The sequence below is a fragment of the Nicotiana tomentosiformis genome, chromosome 12 (assembly GCF_000390325.3).
Source record: "Nicotiana tomentosiformis chromosome 12, ASM39032v3, whole genome shotgun sequence".
Lineage (NCBI taxonomy): Eukaryota > Viridiplantae > Streptophyta > Magnoliopsida > Solanales > Solanaceae > Nicotiana > Nicotiana tomentosiformis.
The window spans coordinates 7,720,086-7,741,486 of record NC_090823.1 but is presented as its reverse complement, the minus strand read 5'-3'; the positions used below and the strand labels follow the sequence as shown (position 1 = coordinate 7,741,486).

General features: G+C 34.4%; 1 protein-coding gene across 6 annotated transcripts; it reads left to right on the top strand.

The window, feature by feature from the left end:
* The first annotated feature begins 6,296 nt into the window (after window positions 1–6,296).
* Window positions 6,297–20,700, top strand: LOC104087428 (disease resistance protein At4g27190-like). 6 transcript variants are annotated; one of them, XM_018767812.3, is made up of 6 exons: window positions 6,297–6,453; window positions 7,826–7,919; window positions 8,241–8,743; window positions 12,472–12,737; window positions 12,861–15,025; window positions 16,615–16,906. In XM_018767812.3, exons 3-5 carry the CDS (start codon window positions 8,321–8,323, stop codon window positions 14,977–14,979), a joined length of 2,808 nt encoding a protein of 935 aa, XP_018623328.1. In that variant the 5' UTR covers window positions 6,297–6,453; window positions 7,826–7,919; window positions 8,241–8,320; the 3' UTR covers window positions 14,980–15,025; window positions 16,615–16,906. The 6 variants fall into 6 exon arrangements, with proteins under 6 accessions (XP_018623328.1, XP_018623327.1, XP_070048352.1 ...); XM_018767811.3 differs by having other exon boundaries at window positions 12,472–13,222; window positions 13,307–15,025; XM_070192251.1 differs by lacking the exon at window positions 16,615–16,906 and adding an exon at window positions 20,263–20,700 and having other exon boundaries at window positions 12,472–15,025.
* Window positions 20,701–21,401: the final 701 nt, after the last annotated feature.

Below are 21,401 nucleotides of genomic sequence, written 5' to 3'. Positions count from 1 at the left end.
AGTTTGATCTTCATGTATTTTGGCGTCCGATTCGTGGTTTTAGAAGTTATTTTGATGATTTGAGCGCGCGATCGAGTTCGTGTTGCGTTTCTGGACTTGGATACATGATTGGTTTGGAGCCCCGAGGGCTCGGGTGAGTTTCAGATTGGTTTCAGAAATGATTTTTCATAATCGTTGATTGCTGGTGTTGGTGTCATCGCATTTGCGAAGTAGCCTCGCATTTGCGATCTCAGGCTGCTGGGCAGGAATTCGATTTTGCGAAGAATTCCTCGCATTTACGATGGTCCCTTTCCGCATTTGCGAAGCCCTTTGGTCGCAAATGCGACCTTAGCAGGAAAACCTCTTGTTCGCATTTGCAATATATTGTTTGCATTTGCGGGGGTCCCATTTGCGAGGGTCAGATTTGCTAACGCCCTATCACAAATGCGACATCTGCAACCTGTTAAATGTTGAGAATTCCGAGACTTAGCTTCATTTTGATATATTTTGAACCCTAACTTCGATGAGAGGCGATTTTGTCAAGGGATTTTCATACCAAATCATTGGGTAAGTACCTCTAATCAATTTCCAACTATATTTCATGATTTTATATAAGATTTAACATCAAATTCATGAGAAATCTAGGGAATAATTTGCGAATTTTGTCAAAGTTTTGAAGAATGAAAATTTAAGATTTGAGAGTCGAATAGGACTCGGATTTGAAAACAAAACATATATGTGGACTCGTGAGGCTATGGGTAGTCAAGACCCACCTTTCGACCCGGGTTTTGACCGGGCGGGCCCGGGGTTTGACTTTTGTTGACATTTTAGAAATCTAATAAAAATCACAGCTTTATTAATTGAAATTATTTTCTCTTGCATTGTGTGATGTATTCAAGTCGTCGTTGGTTAGATTGAGTCGAGCGGAGGCAAATTTGTAAAGGAAAAAGACTAAATTGAGTGTTGAGTTAGCCGAATTAAGGTAAGTGTCTTGCCTAACTTTGTTGAGGGAATTTTTCCTCCTATTTGACATTGTTTGCTACATACGGGGGGTGATACATATATGAGGTGACGAGTGTATATGTATGTGCCAGGGTTAATCATGCTCGGGGGTGGATTATGTTATATTTGTGTTTGTAGAATTACGTGAGCTTCCTGCTTCATGCCTTACTTGACTCTTAGCTACTAAGAACATAGTATTAAATGTTAGAAATCAAGACTTAGCTTATTATAACTTGATCAAATTTGACAGAGTTCTGAGTATACATTAACGTGTCTAATTCGGTCATCACTACGCATAATCATTACTACATTACTACGGCTGATATTCTTGAGATACTAGACTCTATACTTGTGTTGTGGATCATTTGTGAGATTTGTGGAAGTATTTGAATAATACGGTTCTTGAGGGGTTATTGAATCATTGTTGGCTTGGAAAGTTATGATTGGGATTTGTTTGGAATATCCGTTAAAACTCTATCCTTTATGTTATTTATGCTTACTGCCATGTTTGTCATCGATATACATATGCTTGGTAATGAAGAGTGTAAAGCATAAAGGGTGATGTCGTGCCATTGTATAGACATTATCATGTGAGGGAGAGTGTAAAGCACGAAGGGTGATGTCGTGCCATATTATTGAGAGTAAAAGCACGAAGGGTGATGTCGTGCCATATTGTTGAGAGTAAAATCACGAAGGGTGATGCCGTGCCATGTCATTTGAGAGTTAAAGCACGAATGGTGATGCCGTGCCATTTCATTTATATTGTTATGCTTTTATTATCGTGAGATCATGGCATGATGGGTGTTTCCGTGTAGGTGAGGACAAGGGACATGCATTATAATGTGATATTTGTTTCCCATGTATACGTTTGTACCTTTACCTTGAGCTATTATTGTCGTACTTATAGATCTTGTGTGACTTGTTGTTATTGTCCAGTCCTTGATCTCTATCTCAATTGTTGTTGTGATGCCCATGTATTCTACTTGTTTAACATGCAAATACCATGTCTACTTCATGCTGCTATAATCACACCCATGTCGTAACTATTCGGTTACACCTTAGTACAAGCCTTTTTCTATGTTAGTCATTTATGCCTCTACTTGTTAACTTGTAAAGATCATGTGTTTCCTTCTTATTTGTTATACCTGTATTTAAGCCTTCATCATGCTAGATAGTTGAAGTTGATATTCCTTGTTTCCAATTGCTGTCATCACTCACATGCTTTCCACCTAGTCTTTTACTATTGCCCATATAGTTATCCTTGTTCATTATTACTACTTGCGTATTTCCAACCTTGTAATTTCTTGTTATCGGTATTTCTATCATCTGGTTGGTTTTGTTATACGTATATTGGGTGAGGATAAGATAAAAGCACGAAGGGTGTTGCCGTACAATTGACTTGATATCTGAGTAGATTCCTCATGCTATGAAAGTTAAGAATTGACTGTTGTGGTTTATTGGTTTCATTCTAAGGAAAGGATTGGTCGAGGTATTTGAAGATGCCAAATTGTGATCTCTGTTAACACTCGATTATTGTTTTGCGTATCTGTTTCATGTATTCTTCTCGATTATATTGTGGTATAGTTCTATTGCTGATTCACAATGCAAGTGTTATCAGTAAGTTTCTTTTAACTAAAAAGCCTCGTCACTACTTCGACGAGATTAGGCAAGATACTTACCAGTACATGGGGTCGGTCGTACTGATACTATAATTCTGCACATTGCGTGCAGATATTTGGAGCAGAGCTGCTGGTGATGTCGGGTGCTGACTCTGAAGATGTTCGTGCATTCTGGATATAGATGCCACTTATCTTTGGCAGCTTAGGTTTTGCTAATCTGTTTATGTAACTTTCAAACAGAACGTGTAATTATTTGTATCATTTTTGAAATCTCAAGTCTTAGAAGCTCGTGATTCGTACTACCAGTTCTTGGGGTCAATTTGTAAAAGTTCGGATGATTCTTTACTACTTTCCTATAATCTCTTTTGGATTGTATTTTCTGTTAATTGAATTACCTAGCGGGTCGAGTTAGGTGCCATCACGACTAGTGATTTTTGGGTCATGACAGAATATCATTTCATCAACAACTATAAATGACTAGGAGAAAACATACCAAGTTACCAACATTGAACATTTGATGATTTATTCCATATATTGATACAACGAATATGCTAAGCCGAACAATTGCAATCTTTACTTTCTCTGGGAAAAAAGGATGAATGAACACATATATATTGTCGAGTGAAATTAGAACAATGACTGTAATAATTTGTTCAATGAAACTATTGCAATTGGTATTCTCCATAATAACAATGTGGAATTATCCTTAAGATTATTGGAAAAATATTTGACTATGGAGAATAAGATTTATCAAAGCTTGTGGTGTGTCAAGGACACTATTATTAAGGATATTTAGCCTACATAATAAAGAATAAAATTAGACGTATCCTCCAGGATTGAACAAGCTCTTCCAGTTATTAAACTTGGAATAGAACTAGCAGAAAATTCAATAAAGAAATTCAGCATAGAAGCAGGAGGATAAATAGAAAGAAGTTGGAAAATCTTTGTCATCGTTCATAAGAGTGCCATGTATACGAGGATGAAGAAGTTTGAGAAAAATGTGTCTTTAGTTTTCCAAAAACTATGTTTATATAGGTGTTTCTCCAACGGCTAATTAATGGCTAGTTTCCAATGGCTAGTTTCCAACGGCTAGTTTGACCAGTTCAATATGAGAGAAATTAGATAAAAATAAGGGACACTTCTTTTTGAGATACCCACAAATTTTCTAACATGAGTTGACACGACACATTCAAGGGAAGTTACCTTGGTGCATGCTATTTGCAGACGACATAGTATTAATTGACGAGACACGAGGCAGTGCTAATGATGGTAGGCTAGAATCACGTGTTTTAGTCATAGTTTGCACTCAAATTATTGCATTTTACCTGTGTTTGAGCTTGAATGTTAGTGTATTGCACTTATTGTGTGTTTTATGCCTCACAGGAAACGATTCCGAGCTATTAAGGTAATTTGGATCTAAATCGAACAAGTTGGAGCTTTAAAGTCTAAGTATAGGCCCAAACAATTAAGTCGGGATCACGTTCGGGGATCGAGGGGCAAGTCCGAATGTCAAAGAATGAATACACGAATTTACTCTGAGAAAAAGGCACAGCCGCGCTGCACGGGGCGCGATACGGCAGTGCAAAAGTTGGTCTGATATGATTTTGCTAAGCTCTCTGGATTTCCCCACAAGTGTGCCATATGAGATGATGCGAGGCGCGATGCGACAGTACGAAAATGTCAAAGTAATTTCCTATTTCGACTAGGAAAGGGTAATTTTGTCCGGGTTTATTTTGAGACGGCTTAAATACACTAGAAAACATGATTTGGGGGGGACTTTTCGACCTAAGGAAGCTAAGGAGGAGTTGGAAGAACACAAGCACAAAGATTTCATCATTCCTTCCTCACTCAAGACCCGAGTTTGTATTGAATCTATGTTTTTCTATACTTTAATTATATTTGTGATGAATTTCTCCATGTTTATGGACTAGTTCCCTTTAGGGGATGACAGGTTTGGTGTATTGATGATTGTTTGTGGATTATAACTCGAGTTTTATGTATTGAATCGTTTTGGAAGATTTAATTATTGCATCTATATTCACTAGTTCATGTAATCGAGAGAGGCATAACTTGAGATATCTTTGCATTATATTATTGGTTGAGTTCATAGATTCTTCTAAGTAATCGAAAGAGATTTTCCTGAAGACCAATCTACTACGCATTCTTGCATATCTTCACAGTGCTTAAGTTGGTTCATCTCGTGAGGTTAAGACTTAATTGAGAGAGGAGTTTCTACTGAACGTTTGAACTAATAATAGAGTAAATTCGAGAGACTCACTTGAACATTGTAAGTGAATTATCTAAAGTTAGATCCCGAGTAATTATCTTTCATCTATCCTGCCAAAACTCTATCTTCTCCCACTGATAACCTTATTTGCTTATTCCTTGTCTCGATAGTCACTAGTCAATAACTTCAGATTCTTAGTTAATTTCAATTATTAATCATATACATTTCAATTATTGATCCTCCTGGATAACAATCAAGCTAGAAACTACGAAAATATTTTTTAAATCCAATCCATGTGGATACGATATTATACTATACTATCTTTGATTAGCGAGCATAATTTAAGTGTGTATTTTGCGCTCGTCAGCTAATGCTAGGCTGGAGGTCTAGAGGCAGATCCTAGAGTCTAAAGGTTGAGGAGGACCAAAATAGAATACTTGTAGTGCAAGTTTAGTGACGTGACTCGGGAGGCTAATATTAAAGTGAGGTTGAACGCACAAGTCATACCCAAGATAGAATGTTTTAAGTATCTTGGGTCTATAATCCAAGAAAATTGGGAGATTGACGAGAATGTCACACATCGTATTGGAGCGGGGGTAGATGAAGTAGAGGCTTACATCCAACGTTTTGTGCGACAAGGATGTTCCGCCAAGACTTAAAGATAAGTTTTATAGATGGGGCATGGTAGGCTGAAGAAATATTGGGTAGATGTGATCAGACGGAATATGACATATCTTCAGCTTACCGAGGACATAACCCTTGATGGGAGGGTGTGAAGATCGAAGATTAAGGTTGTAAGTTAGGTAGTAGTAGAGTATATTTCGTTCTCACACATGTACTTCCTTCCCTAGATGTAGCACTAGTCTTGCCCTTGTATTCCTTATTTTTAGATCAATATTTTTTTTTACCTTAGGTCCTCTTTGCGTCGTTTTATTTTTCTGGTTGTTGTCACTATTTTGTTTGCTGTCGTTCTCTGTCATAATTGCTGTGATTTTGTTGTATTCAGCCGAGGGTCTTTCGGAAATAGCTCTCTACCTTCACAAGGTAGGAATAAGGACCGCGTATATACTATCCTACTGAGGCCTCGCTTGTAAAAATATACTAGATATGTTGTTGTTGTTAAAATGGTGGCTAATATTTGATATGAGGTGTTAAAAGTGGCTATGTTTTTAATTTCTTTTCCCTTTGACACGATGGACTCCTATCTTTTATTGCTCGTTTTTTTCCTTCTTCCTCTAAGCATTTTAGTGGGCGTTTGGACATAAGAATTGTAAAATTACAGAAAAAAGTATAGGGTTATTTTTAAATTTTTATGAGTGTTCAAAATTTAGAAAAATACTTTTTTGAAGTTTTTCAATATTTCTAAAAATTACAAAATGGATCGTCAAGTTAAAAGTAGAGATTTTATATCATTTAGGAAAAAGTAAAAAAAGCGAAAACATTCATGTTATTATCTTGGCGTTTTAGAAAGCAATAAAACGGCTGTATTTGACAGTTGTTTTTCGAACTCAACCGTCCTACCCTCTATAAAACTCAAAAAATCTCACAATCTTTCTCCAAAGGAGCAAATTTCTTCCGATAGAGAGAAATGGAACAAAGTGTCTGCGAAGATTTTGTATTTATCAGGTTACTTTTCTTTTCTTTTCTTCTGGATTTGTATTTTAATTGATTAGGGTTTTGATATATTGGAGTTTAGGGCTTTTGGTAAATTTGGGTTCTTTGAAAAATTATGTTCAAAAAGTTAAAAGAACGGATGACATAGATTCTTGTGGTACTTTAAAAATAAAATTCAAGCATTTTCACGGCGGAAGGGAAAAGCCCTTGCTTCATTCATGTCTCAAGAATAAAGGAATTGCAAAAGTAGAGCTTCTTAAATTATTTATAGAAGCTAAAATTTTCTTGCTAGCAACATTCTTTTTCTTCTTTTCCTTCCTATTTGTTTGCTTTGTCAATTAAATAGTAGAAAAAAGAAAATAGTTGCCCAATTACTTATTTAAAATAAAAGGAATCATTCTTCACCCATCTGCACAAGAATGAAGAGGTTCCACAGAAACTGTTTAAATTTTAAGGATAATTTCACAGATGTCGCCTGAAATTTTGGCTTATAACATATACGTCGCGCATGATTTTTAAATATTCATGAACCTCTCTTCTTTGATTTTTATTGTAATTAAACTATTTTGTAACGTAAAATTGACAAGTTTGCCCCTTATGATATAAAGAAATGGAAAAAAGATAGGCCGATCTTGGTACAAAATTACTAGGTGCATTGGTGTTACTTTTCACTAGTAAAATTTGTTTTGTATTCTAGAATCAATGCGTAATGAGCAGGACGGAGCTAGGGTGACGGAAGGGGGTTTACTTAGGGACGGAGCTAGGGTGGCGAAAGGGGGTTTACGCAGGGACGGAGCTAGGCGGAAGGGGGTTTACGCAGGGACAGAGCTAGGGTGGCAGAAATAAAGGGATGTCGATCTTCTAGTTCATTGTAGGAGCTAATAAGATGATTCCTATATGAACCATTTCATATCTCTGCCTTCTCTCCGTAATAGGATTCACAAGCTGAATTTCTTTGTTGTCATTTGAGATACTGACTTGTTCGATAACTTCTGAGAAACATAAAATGGATAGGTATTAATTAGTGAAGATAGGAAAAAGATTGGGAGATATTGCATTTCTCTTAATTCATCGAATTTATCTTTTTTCCATTTCTTCTAAAGCATAAGGGAAAACTTGTCAATATTAAGTTACATAATAGTTTTATTACACTCAAAATTAAGAAGGGTGGTTAGTGTAACATTTAAAGTCACAGAAATATATGTTACAAAGCCGAAACCCTACAGGAAGTATCCCTAAATTTTAAAGATTTTCCGGAATTCTGCCTTAAATAAAGAAGAAAAATCGAGCAGTAAAGGATAGAGTTACCGTGCTATTTATTTTGCAACTTTTGTCACATGTTAAATAATTCTTGTGTTTTTAGTTTAACCATCTGTTTTTGCAGTGTTTTTTATCAGGAGTTTTCCGTTCTAAGGGCTCGAACCCGAGCTCTCCGGTTAGAACTGGATGGATCTTCCTTTCCACCGCACCCCTCAGTGGTAGGTTAAATACTTCGACCAAACTACTACAGCTAGGGACCAACAAATTTTTTTAAGCTTATAGTGAGGGGAAAAAAAACGGCTGTCTAAAGTACTTAAAATAAAAGGAATCATTCTTCTCCATCTGAGCAAGATTGAAGAGGCTCCACAACAATTTAAAATTGATGAAGGATTTTCCTTAAGAATAGTACTTAAACAAAGAAAAAGCAGTCAGTTTAGCTTCGTTTAATCATATTTGAGAGCATCATCAGCATTCTCATAAACATTCTTTTCTTTACCTTAAGAACTGTTCAATGGATCTACTGATTTCTGTTGTATCAGGCTTTGTAGTTGAGGTGGGAAAGTTTGTGGCTAAATGCATCTGTCCAAAGATTGAAAATACCGTCCATTTCTCATCAAATATGAAAAATCTGGGGGAGGAAATGGAGAAGCTAAGAAAGTTTAGAGATGATATCAAAGAGAAGGTGGAAGGGGCTGACGGAGAAGGCTATAAACAAAAACGAGATGTTCTCAAGTGGCTCAAAGATGTTCAAAAGCTAGAGGGTGAATGGGAATCTATGCAAGGAAGCATTGCAGCAGCTAAGACTCATGCATATAAATGTTGCCCAAAATGCAGCCTTCGCTCGGAAGTCTCTGCTCAAGCACGAAACATACTAGATCAACTTTGCGAGCTTAAAAAAATGGGAGAAAATTTTGGATCCAGTTTGTTGGTAGAAAATTACCAGGTGAAAAAAGTGGAGTTCATCCCAGGACCATCAATAGAAGGCCAGTCAGCAGCAGCAAGAAATATCAACGAAATCCTACAACTGTTAGAAGATGATAAGGTATTGTTCGAGTTAAAGATTTTTTTTTTTTTGGGGGGGGGGGGGGGGGTTAAAGTAGCAATTATATTAATAATAAGTAATAGTGCTTCGAAGGACATGGAAGTTCTCAAAAATGAGCCTAAATATTACAAGTACCAGTCGTAGCTTTAATAAAAATATGCTTGCTTCATTTCTTCCTTTGCTAGATAGTCTATCTATGATATTAATTTATCTACGTTTTAGTCAAAATGAATTTTGTACTATTATAAATATTAGTATCTGGGTATGCGCTTTGCGAATGTTACCCTATGTTAATACATACACAATTTAAAAAAATCGCATAAGGATTATTAAATAATATTTTTTATTTATAAAATAAAAATTAAAGGCAAAAGTGTAAGTTCCTAAAAATGATGAATTTACCTGTGGGATGAATATTTGGAAAATAATTAAAGGAAAAAGGCACAAGTACACACTACCCCATTGAAAAAAATACACCCTTTAGCAATGATGTGACAGTGAAAGTGCAACCACTTTCTTGGGAGCACGTCAGAGGCATAAAATGAGTTAAAAACTGTAACTAATATGTACAAGTGTCAATTTTCAATTGGATATTATGCAATTAATTACACTTAAATTTATTAATTATAACCATTTTCTCTAATCCCTTCTCCACTCCATCTTTGTATTTCTTGATCGAAGCTGGGTAAATTTTTTCTCTAACCCCTTCACTATTCTTGGAAAGTCTCATCTGTTTCGGTTACTAAAAGAAAATCTTTAAAAAAAAAACGATTTGTGAGAGAAGGTGACCGAAGCTGGGTAAATTTTTTAAAGTGAAGGTTCAGCTGCTCTAGCCAGGCGCTGAAATTATAGGTGTTGTAATGGGTGTTGTAGGTGTGAAAAGAAGTAAGGGTAGTGGTGAAATATTTTTGCTTGGTTATGGAAGAAATGCTGCCTGAAGGCTTTTAATGGTGGTGTTTTTTTTTTTTGGCGAGTTAATGATTGGCCAAGTGAACTATTACGCTAAACCAAAAGTAACGCTAAAACTATCTCAACTCAAATACATATCATAGATAATATCAAATACCGACACATGGCGAAAGTCTAAAACGAGATACAATGTCTAAACGGCCCAAATACCCATAATATAGTCAAGGAGCGACTTGGGAAAGATATGGATAATCTAGGGACACAGCCCCAAATAATTGAAATGATTAAAATAGATAGAGAAGAGGTGCCACCACGATCCGACAGCCTCAAGCGAGTTCAAGATAGCCGGCAGCTGTGCTAGTGGTAGGATCTGCACATGGCAAAAAATAACAACAAGGGTGAGCCTATGCCCAACAAAATTATTGACTCTCCCCTCTATCATACCCCGCGGAGCAAGTCTCTGAAAATACCATGCATAATATGAACAAGGTATAATATATATCATGGCAATAATGTATGTATAAATGAAAGTAGCAGATATACACAATATAACTCATAAACAATATCTTATAGTGTCACCTATGCATAGCAGCAGTCCTTCAATAGGGCACACTCTTACTTGTGTTGGACCATATATTTCATTTAACTGTCTGCTAGTAAACAGTCCGTCCATAGCCAACAATGGTTATACTGTTCCTAACCATCAGTGTCATAACTGATAGCAGACCACTATGGTGGAAAACACACTGTGCACTAACGGGTGGTAGACCATAGGCGGTATGATGCTAGCAGCGTCTCACAACAAATGAATGTACGCATGGTAAATAATGCAATAATAATATCAAAAAATAAGTGAAAAGTCCTGCTATGAGTCTCAACATAGTAGGCAATGCCACACATCACAACATGCTTCCTAAACAATGTAAACTAGCATGTCATAGCTCAATTATCATAAAAGATATACCTCATGCTTAGTAACTCAACTAAGAGAGAGAAATACCTCGGTAAAAAAAAAGGGCAGCCCGGTGCACTAAGCTCCCGCTATGCGCGGGGTTCGGGGAAGGGCCGGACCACAAGGATCTATTGTACGCAGCCTTACCTCGGTATATAGCATATAAGCTTAGAAAAGTGTATGTATGTCCTAGTACACATTCCCTCAACATACTAGGCATTTGAAAGCATTCATGCAATTTTTAGATCATGACATCATAAAAGCAAGTATTCGAGAAGTTAAAATCTTACTTGCCTTAAAATGAGTCAAACCTCCAACTCTCTTGAAATGCCAAAGTCTACCAAGACGACATTCAATGACCTTAATCTATACAAAATATAAAATATTATGTCTAAATTAGTCTAGATGAACCATTTCTGAAAATTTTAGGACCAGTCAAGATTGAGGTCAATGGTTAAAGTCAATCCTCAGTCAAACTAGTCAAAACCCTGAACAAATCTCAAAATCTATTATTCATAACCTTGTGATTTCAAATCTATGTTAGAGCCGTCGGTATGGGCTTAGCCCGGCCCAACCCAGCCCGTGATTTAATAGGGTTGGGCTAAGATTTTTGGAGCCTATTTAAAAATGAGGCTTTTAAGCCTGGCCCGCGTAAGCCCGTGACCCATGAGGCTTTACAGAGGCTGGGCTGGGCCGGTCCCGCCTGTGGGCTTAATAACGTATTTAATTAAAAATATAAAAATATATAGGGAACTAAAAATAACAAGCAGAGTAGTCTAATCTCAAAGTAGTAATATTTTTTATGCGAATATAAATATTTTTTGTTCTTAAAATTTTAGTTATTTCTTATTGTTTAACTAATTAAATCTCGCTTCTAAATAAGTCGTAAAATCTCGCTTCTAAATTTTGAAAATCAAAAGTACACATTTAATTGGAAAAAGATAAAGTCTATATAATTGAGTATATTTAAATTAAAAGAAGTAAATATTCTACTTGTGGTAAAAACACTTTTTAGGCATTGTAGGCATTTACGTGTGTATCATGCACTTGAGTTATTCTGCTATAAAAAAGTACAAGTAATACAATGACATGCTAACTTCTATATTTTTAATTATTTTTGTAACGTAGTTCTTTATTTTTGGAGTTCAAGTAAACTGTGGTTGTAGTTTTTAGTTTTGGATTTCAACGTCTTATGCATTAAGGTAGTGTTTAAGTTTAAAATTTTACTCCCTCCGTTCCAATTTATGTGAACCTGTTTGACTGGGCACGGAGTTTAAGAAAAAATGAAGACTTTTGGAATTTGTGGTTCTAAACAATTCAAAAAGGGGCCAGAGTATTTGTGTGGTTATAAAAGCTTCTCATTAAGGGTAGAATTGTAAGTTTAAGCAAAATTGTTTCCAAATTTAGAAAGGGGTCATTCTTTTTGGAACGGACCAAAAAGGAAATAGGTTCACATAAACTGGAACGGAGGTAGTATTTATTTACAGATCAGTGGTTTGTGCACTCAATTTGGATTCAAGCATTATGCTAGTGTACTAATATTGATTTTTTGCACTTAAAGATTTGTCTCATTTTTCTCATGTCAATTGCTTTACAATGTGTTTCTTTTTGTGTGTAGTTTTCTTATAACTTCAATTGGTTTTTATGTATAAATAATTGATTAAAGATTTATGTGCAAGACACGTAGCATAGAAACTAGTATTTTCTTAAGGAGGTTAAGTGGAGATATAGTTGAGATCAAGAATTATGGGTGAATTATCAAAGCCAATATACCTCTTTCATTCTCTAATTTGCTAAGTTTCCTTTATAATGTTTGTTGCATCTTTCACTTGGTAAAGTATTTTTTGGGGTATTTGAATCCTTTTAGGTATGCATCATTGGTGTATGGGGTATGGGAGGAGTCGGCAAAACGACTTTGGTGAAGAATCTAAACAATGAGCTCCTAAAGATTGCTGCGTCGAGCTCCAAACTGTCTTTTGGTGTTGTGATATGGGTTACAGTGCCCAAACCACCAACGGACATTAGAAAGGTTCAAGCACAAATTGCCAACAGATTAAGCCTAAAGGTAGATAGCGAGGAAAGCGTAGAAACCATTGCTAGTAGAATTCATCAGAGGCTCAAGGAAGTTATGAGGTTCCTTCTTATACTTGATGATGTTTGGGAAGCTATAAATTTGGATCATATAGGTGTGCCCCAACCTGAAGATTCCCCAAGAAGCAAGGTAATTATAACTTCTCGTTTTTTGAATGTTTGTAGGCAAATGAGAACAGACGCCGAAATGAAGGTGTACACATTTGACGAGGATGAATCTTGGCAACTGTTTGTCAAAAATGCAAGAGATAATGCCAATCTGGAGCATATTCAACCATTTGCAAAGAAAATTGCAAAGCAGTGTGATGGATTACCTTTAGCAATCACTGTTATCGCAGCCTCTATGAGAGGGCAGGAAAGGGTCGAGCTATGGAAAGGTGCTTTGGAATCACTTAGAATGTCCAAACCTAATAAAGATTTTGAAAATATGGTTTACAAGGTCATCAAGTGGAGTTTTGATTCTTTAGAATCTCAGGGTATTGAATTGTCCTCAGAGCAAACAAGCAAACATGTGAACAAAAGGGGAGGTGACATTCAAAATTGTTTCTTGTATTGCTCTTTATATCCAGTGGCTGTTTCAACAGATGATCTCATACATTGTTGGTGGACAGAGGGGCTCCTTGGTGAACATGACACATACGAAGAAGCCTACAACAGGGGAATCACAGTGATTGAGAGTTTAAAAGATGCCTGCTTGCTGGAAACCCATGGGGGGTTGGATTCGGTTAAGATGCATGCCATGGTTCGTAATGTTGCTATATGGATAGCTAATTCCTTAGGGGATGAACACAATTCTCTTATTCAAGCTGGAATTGGGTTGACTCATATTAAAATTATGTCAGTTTCTGTCAAGAGAATATCTTTCGTAAGCAACAAAATTGAACGCCTACCTGATTCCTTCAAGAAATGCCCAAAAACAACAACTTTACTTCTGCAAGATAATAGTCCCCTTCAGATAATTCCGCATGAACTTTTTCAGGCATTTCCAGCCCTAAGAGTTCTGAATCTGAGTGGAACTGGTATTAGAGCACTGCCTTCTTCCATCAATAGTTTATCTCAATTAAATGCTCTAATACTGCAAAATTGCGGCTGGCTGACAGAGTTACCACCTATTGGTGATCTTTGCAATTTGCAATTGCTCGATTGTGATAATACAAAATTAAATTGTCTGCCGCAGGGATTGGACAAGTTGACAAATCTGAGGCTATTAAATATGCCTGCAACATATTTGAAGAGCATCGGCCAAGGAATTCTTCCCAAATTGTCTAGCATTGAAATGTTAAATATGTTGGATACCACATACTTTCAGCCGCCTAGATGGTACCTAACCCCACATCCTTATCCGGGCACTTTGAGCAATGTAAGAAAGGAGGGGGACACTCTTCTTGGATCATCTACTTTTGATGAGCTATCATATCTACCCAATCTGACTTCTCTTTTTGTTAAATTGGATAGCTCATCAATTTTGAATAGAGACCACACCTGGATGTCTAGATTGGAAAGATTTCGCATAGAAGTTGGGGTAGGTCCAATGGAAGCAAAATTCAACAAGTCAACAAGGATGATTGGCGTGTCGCAGTGTCAAATTTTCAGTAAGGGAGAGCTCTCAGGCATGTTGCAGTTTGCTTCAGATTTATACTTGATAAAATGCATGGGTCTCAGGAAGTTGATTGCATACAACAGTTTTGATGGACTAAAATCACTACACATTGTGAACTGTTCATGTGATTTTAAACCAGTGGAAGAAGGGAATGAACATTTTGACCCTCTGCCCAATCTGAAAGAAGGAAATGAACATTTTGACCCTCTGCCGAATCTGGAATATCTCCGCCTCGGCTCCTTATTTAATTTAAAGAGTGTTTCTGAGTTTGGTCATTTTCTGGGTACAAGATTTTCTAAATTACGCCAACTAGAGATGGCCGTTTGTCAAAGCTTAACATGTCTTTTTAACGTTGGTGGAGCTTTTTCTGTACCGAAGCACCTGGAAGATATTGGAATTTCCAATTGTCGGATGACACTTGTCAACTCAGAAGTTCCAAGAGTTCGGGAGTTACTGTTGGAAAACTGTCCAAGCTTAGGAACACTGGGCGAGCCAGAGAATACGTGGGAACACCTGGAGGAACTTAGCTTGACAAATTGCAACCAAATAAGGAAGTTGCCTCTCTCTATTCAAACTTCCAAGAACATCAAAGTAATAAGAGGAGCGTCGGATTGGTGGAGCCAATTGGAGTGGGATGACGATAGCTCCAAGTCAAAGTTAGAGCATTGCTTCCTACCACTTTAATACTGACAGAAGGATCAAAGTTGAGGTTACTTCCACTGCATTTCAGGTGATGCGCCAATAACTTTTGAAAAATGACTAATGTTTTTGAAAAAAAAAAAATCTTGAAATGAAAAAAATTACTTCCACCCAAAGGTGAGGGAAGCCATTTTACCAAGTAAATTTTATGGGTGGTCATTCAACTTTGTGTTCATTACCCAAAAGTCATTTTTCTTTTTTTTTTTGTTACGTAAAAATTATTCAACTTTGTGTTCATTACTCAAAAGTCAATTTTCTTTCTTTTGTTACACAAAAATCATTTTGCTTAGCTCTAGTTATCGCAAAAGTCGTCTTGACCAGTTTTTACAGTACTTTTACTTAAAAAGTCTATTATGACCTTGATATTATAAATTCTCTAATTTATATAATACCTTCTATGTCATATACTATATAATATATTTTTACCTAGGTATTTTACTTATAATTAAAATAACTTTATATTATTTTTATAATATATTCAGACATTCAATTTTTCCACGGCACTCAATTTGCTTAATCATATTCAAACATGAACATATTTTAAAATATACAAACGACAAAAAATATTTATTTTTTAATATTTATTTCAAATAATAAAAATAGTTTTGTTTAACAAATGATAATATTTTATAGTTAGTAAAACTTTTAAAACAAAAATTCAAAGATATTTGTGTTTAATATTAAGTTTTTTAAACAAGGGAATGCAATAGTACTAATGTAGTACTAATAGATTACTCATTTTTGGGTGATGACATCGTCACACCGCAGTAAGTAACCAACCTTAACTGGGTTTTAATATAATATCTTGTTGACCAAAAAACATTATTAAGTTTTTCAAAGCTTTATCTGTTAATATTATTTATTTGAAAGTGTTAATCTGATGTGTCAATGTGGTAAATGTGGGTATTTTGTTTATTGGATCAACGAATATGGCTTAGCTTATAAATCTCTGAACTTTGATTTTATAATTATCATTAAAAATATTTCATTTGGCATGATTAAGAACGTTGAGTTGAGATTTGTTCACAGTAATGTTACTGACAAATTTAATAATGCTACCTATATATATCTTGAAAATTAATGTTAAGGGAAAATTGAATGTACAGACATATTATAAAAATAATAATATTAAATTATTTTAATTATAAGTAAAAAAAACCTTGGTAAAAGTATATAATATAGAACGTATTACATAAATGTGAGGATTTATAATGTCAAGGTCATAATAGACTTTTCAGGTGAAAGCTTTATAAAATTTGGTCAAAGTGACTATTGTGATAGTTAGAGCATAGTAAAATGATTTTTGTGTAATAACAGAAAAAAACATGACTTTTGGGTAATGAACACAAAGTTGAATGACTTTTACGTAACAAAAAAAAAAGTAACTTTTGGATAATGAACACAAAGCTGAATGACAACCCATGAAATTTACTCCATTTTACCCATTTTGGTGAAAGTGTTCTCTGGATAATATTTTCTGACAACCAAAACCAGAAAATGACATGTTTATCACCAAACACATCCTCAGAATAAGCATCTCGAACCAAATTCATTCAGAAGTTGTTTATCTTTGGAATGTTGTCGAGTGTGTTGAGCTTGACTCGTGATTGCCTCATTTAGGAGTGGACTAAGAAGGCAGAGGAAGGAATTTCCTGCACCAGAGACAGAGTTTCGAGCTAAAGTTAATAAGTGGAGTTTGCTGTGATAGTCAGATGTTCTAAGGGGTAAAAGCTATGGTACCATGACACTTGTGTGGTTATAAAAGCTTCTCGTTAAGGATAAAATAGGCAAAATGAAGAGTTTAAAGTTGAATTATTTTCAATTATAGAAATGTGTCATTCTTTTTTGAACGGACTAATAAGAAAAGTGTGTTACTTAAATTGAAATAGGGGAGTGATAATTTTTAAAGCTATTTTTCTTATAATCTTGTTCTTGAGTGTTATGGCCTTGTTCATGCTGGGATTGTATAGGGGTTTGTGTATATTTGTTTGTTATCGTCAAAAAGAGAATTTATTAAAAAATGAGTTTTCACTTTCATACAATATATTTATTTATGTGGTTATTGCAAGTTGAAGACCCTGGTGCTGCTATTGTCTAGCGCTTATTCCTAGTGAGAGTATGATTCACTTTCACGCAAGATATTTATTTATGTCGTGTAACCGTCTAAATATTAAATTATCTTGACAAATCTTTATTGCTATCTTAAAAAGGAAGTAGAGTTGTAATTAGAGATTATTTTAAGGGAAGCATTATATGTTTCCTCATACTTACTTTATTCTCTAGTATTTGGAGATAATTATTTTTCCCCACGTTTATCTCTAAAACTCTAACCCTACAGCTAATTGTGTGCTGTATATTTGTAGCGATTGTTTGCTTGCAGGTCATGCACCTATATTGAGAGCACTGAGAGATCAAATTGAAAAACAAGAAAAACTAAGAAATTAGAATGAAATGCTAGGTAGCATAAAGTTGTCTCCTCTAGTCAGAATATATATATATATATATATATATATATGCTACCTCGCCTTAATTTAAGTTAGCGGTGAATCAAAGATTTAAATTGAAATTAAGACTAATCTTATTGGATAGTACACTTTTTGACTCATGGAAAGAAAAGAATGAAGATATAATTACGTTTTTAAAGGCTAAGAATGGGTAAATTAGGTTCTTGTATATTGATTTTGGTTGTTTGTCAGCAAAATAGTAGTGTTGGATTCTAGCTGTTTGTATATACTTTTTTGTTTGGCAGGTGGTGCAGCATTAAAACGAGCATTGCCTGCCACTCTTTAACCTAAAATTTTAACTGACTACCGACCAAGTCAGTCAGTTTTTCAAAAAGAATTCCCAAAAATTTATAAATATCAATCGAAGAGGTCAACTTTAAAAACAAAATTCTCAAATTTCTGCAGAAACTGACTCATCTAGTCGGTTCATTCAATAAAATTTATTTCAAAATTATACATGAACTGATCGCTTCAGCCATTTTTTAAATATAAAAAAGGTTTATTTAATATGTGTCACGACCCAAAATTCACATGTCGTGATGACGCCTATTTCAATACTAGGCAAGCCAATAATTTCAATAATCACAATTATCTTTTAACTTTGAAAACATAATAAATAAATTTAAGAGTAAAATTCCACAAACTTTTGATACAAAATACTATTTTATACAATACACTCTCAAAATCCGGTGTCACTGAGTACATGAGTATCTAAATGATAGCATAGTCTGACGGATATAAACACTGTCTGGAAATATAGAACAATACAAATAACTGAAAGGAAAGAGAGTCAAGGTCTGCGAACGCCAAGCCGCTACCTCGATAGTCTCCAACAGATGAACTCCGAAATCTAGCAACCGCCGTATCCAAAAGTACCTGGATCTGCATACGAAGCGCAGAGTGTAGTATGAGTACAACCGACCCCATGTACTCAATACGTAACAAGACTAACCTTTGGGATGAGAGTATTGACGAGCTCAATGGGTACAATCCAGGATAGAAATAACAGTACAGAAATGTAGGCATGCTTTCAAGTTCAACAGTTAAACTCAACACAAGTAAAATAGATCAATTCTGAATGATTTGAGGAATATGACATATGTATATCTATACTTCCACTGCATTTCAGGTGATGCGCCAATAACTTTTGAAAAATGACTAATTTTTTGAAAAAAAAAACAATCTTGGTAATGTTTTATGTTGTTTGGTTAGAGAGTGGAAAATATTTTTTTGAAAATTTTTATTATTTAAAATTGATAAGGATACTAGCAAATCAGACACACTGTTTTGATGAAATGAAAAAAATTACTTCCACCCAAAGGTGAGGGAAGCCATTTTACCAAGAAAATTTTATGGGTGGTCATTCAACTTTGTGTTCATTACCCAAAAGTCATTTTTTTTTTTGTTACGTAAAAATTATTCAACTTTGTGTTAATTACTCAAAAGTCAATTTTCTTTCTTTTGTTACACAAAAATCATTTTGCTTTGCTCTAGTTATCGCAAAAGTCATTTTGACCAGATTTTACAATACTTTTACTTAAAAAGTCTATTATGACCTTGACATTATAAATTCTCTTATTTATATAATACCTTCTATGTCATATACTATATAATATATTTTTACCTAGGTATTTTACTTATAAATAAAATAACTTTATATTATTTTTATAATATATTCAGACATTCAATTTTTCCACGGCACTCAATTTGCTTAATCATATTCAAACATGAACATATTTTAAAATATACAAACGACAAAATATTTATTTTTTAATATTTATTTCAAATAATAAAAATAGTTTTGTTTAACAAATGATAATATTTTATAGTTAGTAAAACTTTTAAAACAAAAATTCAAAGATATTTGTGTTTAATATTAAGTTTTTTAAACAAGGGAATGCAATAGTACTAATGTAGTACTAATAGATTACTCATTGTTGGGTGATGACATCGTCACCCCGCAGTTTACTGTAACCAACCTTAACTGGGTTTTAATATAATATCTTGTTGACCAAAAAACATTATTAAGCTTTTCGAAGCTTTATCTGATAATATTATTTATTTGAAAGTGTTAATCTGATGTGTCAATGTGCTAAATGTGGGTATTTTGTTTACTGGATCAACGAATATGGCTTAGCTGATAAATCCGTGAACTTTGATTTTATAATTATCATTAAAAATATTTCATTTGGCATGATTAAGAACGTTGACTTGAGATTTGTTCACAGTAATGTTACTGACAAATTTAATAATGCTACCTATATATATATCTTGAAAATTAATGTTAAGGGAAAATTGAATGTACAGACATATTATAAAAATAATAATATTAAATTATTTTAATTATAAGTAAAAAAAACCTTGGTAAAAGTATATAATATAGAACGTATTACATAAATGTGAGGATTTATAATGTCAAGGTCATAATAGACTTTTCAGGTGAAAGCTTTATAAAATTTGGTCAAAGTGACTATTGTGATAGTTAGAGCATAGTAAAATTATTTTTGTGTAATAACAGAAAAAAAATGACTTTTGGGTAATGAACACAAAGATGAATGACAACCCATGAAATTTACTCAATTTTACCCATTTTGGTGAAAGTGTTCTCTGGATAATATTTTCTGACAACCAAAACCAGAAAATGACATGTTTATCACCAAACACATCCTCAGAATAAGCATCTCGAACCAAATTCATTTAGAAGTTGTTTATCTTTCGAATGTTGTCAAGTGTGTTGAGCTTGACTCGTGATTGCCTCATTTAGGAGTGGACTAAGAAGGCAGAGGAAGGAATTTCCTGCACCAGAGACAGAGTTTCGAGCTAAAGTTAATCAGTGGAGTTTGCTGTGATAGTCAGATGTCCTAAGGGGTAAAAGCTGTGGTACTATAACACTTGTGTGGTTATAAAAGCTTCTCGTTAAGGATAAAATAGGCAAAATGAAGAGTTTAAAGTTGAATTATTTTCAATTATAGAAATGTGTCATTCTTTTTTGGACGGACTAATAAGAAAAGTGTGTTATTTAAATTAAAACAGGGGAGTGATAATTTTTAAAGCTATTTTTCTTATAATCTTGTTCTTTAAGTGTTATGGCCTTGTCAATGTGTTGATCATGCTGGGATTGTATAGGGTTTTGTGTATATTTGTTTGTTATCATCAAAAAGAGAATTTATTAAAAATTGAGTTTTCACTTTCATGCAAGATATTTATTTATGTGGTTATTGCAAGTTGAAGACCCTGGTCCTGCTAGTGTCTAGCGCTTAATCCTAGCGAGAGTATGATTCACTTTCACGCAAGATATTTATTTATGTCGTGTAACCGCCTAAATATTAAATTATCTTGACAAATTTTTATTTCTAACTTAAAAAGGAAGTAGAGTTGTAATTAGAGATTATTTTAAGGGAAGCATTATATGTTTCCTCATACTTACTTTATTCTCTAGTATTTGGAGATAATTATTTTTCCCCATGTTTATCTCTAAGACTCTAACCCTACAGCTAATTGTGTGCTGTATATTTGTAGCGATTGTTTGCTTGACAGGTCATGTACCTATATTGAGAGCACTATGAGATCAAACTGAAAAACAAGAAAAACTAAGAAATTAGAATGAAATGCTAGGTAGCATAAAGTTGTCTCCTCTAGTCAGAATATATATATATATATATGCTACCTCGCCTTAATTTAAGTTAGCGGCGCATCAAAGATTTAAATTGAAATTAAGACTAATCTTATTGGATAGTACACTTTTTGACTTATGGAAAGAAAAGAATGAAGATATAATTATGTTTTTAAAGGCTAAGAGTGGGTAAATTAGGTTCTTATATATTGATTTTGGTTGTTTGTCAGCAAAATAGTAGTGTTGGATTCTAGCTTTTTGTATACGCTCTTTTGTTTGGCAGGTGGTGT

Excerpts from the sequence above, each read along its gene's own strand:
- LOC104087428 (XM_070192251.1), top strand. The coding sequence starts at position 8,321 with ATGAAAAATCTGGGGGAGGAAATGGAGAAGCTAAGAAAGTTTAGAGAT. Across the intron at positions 8,744-12,471 it reads AACTGTTAGAAGATGATAAG|GTATGCATCATTGGTGTATG; the intron begins GTATTGTTCGAG and ends GAATCCTTTTAG.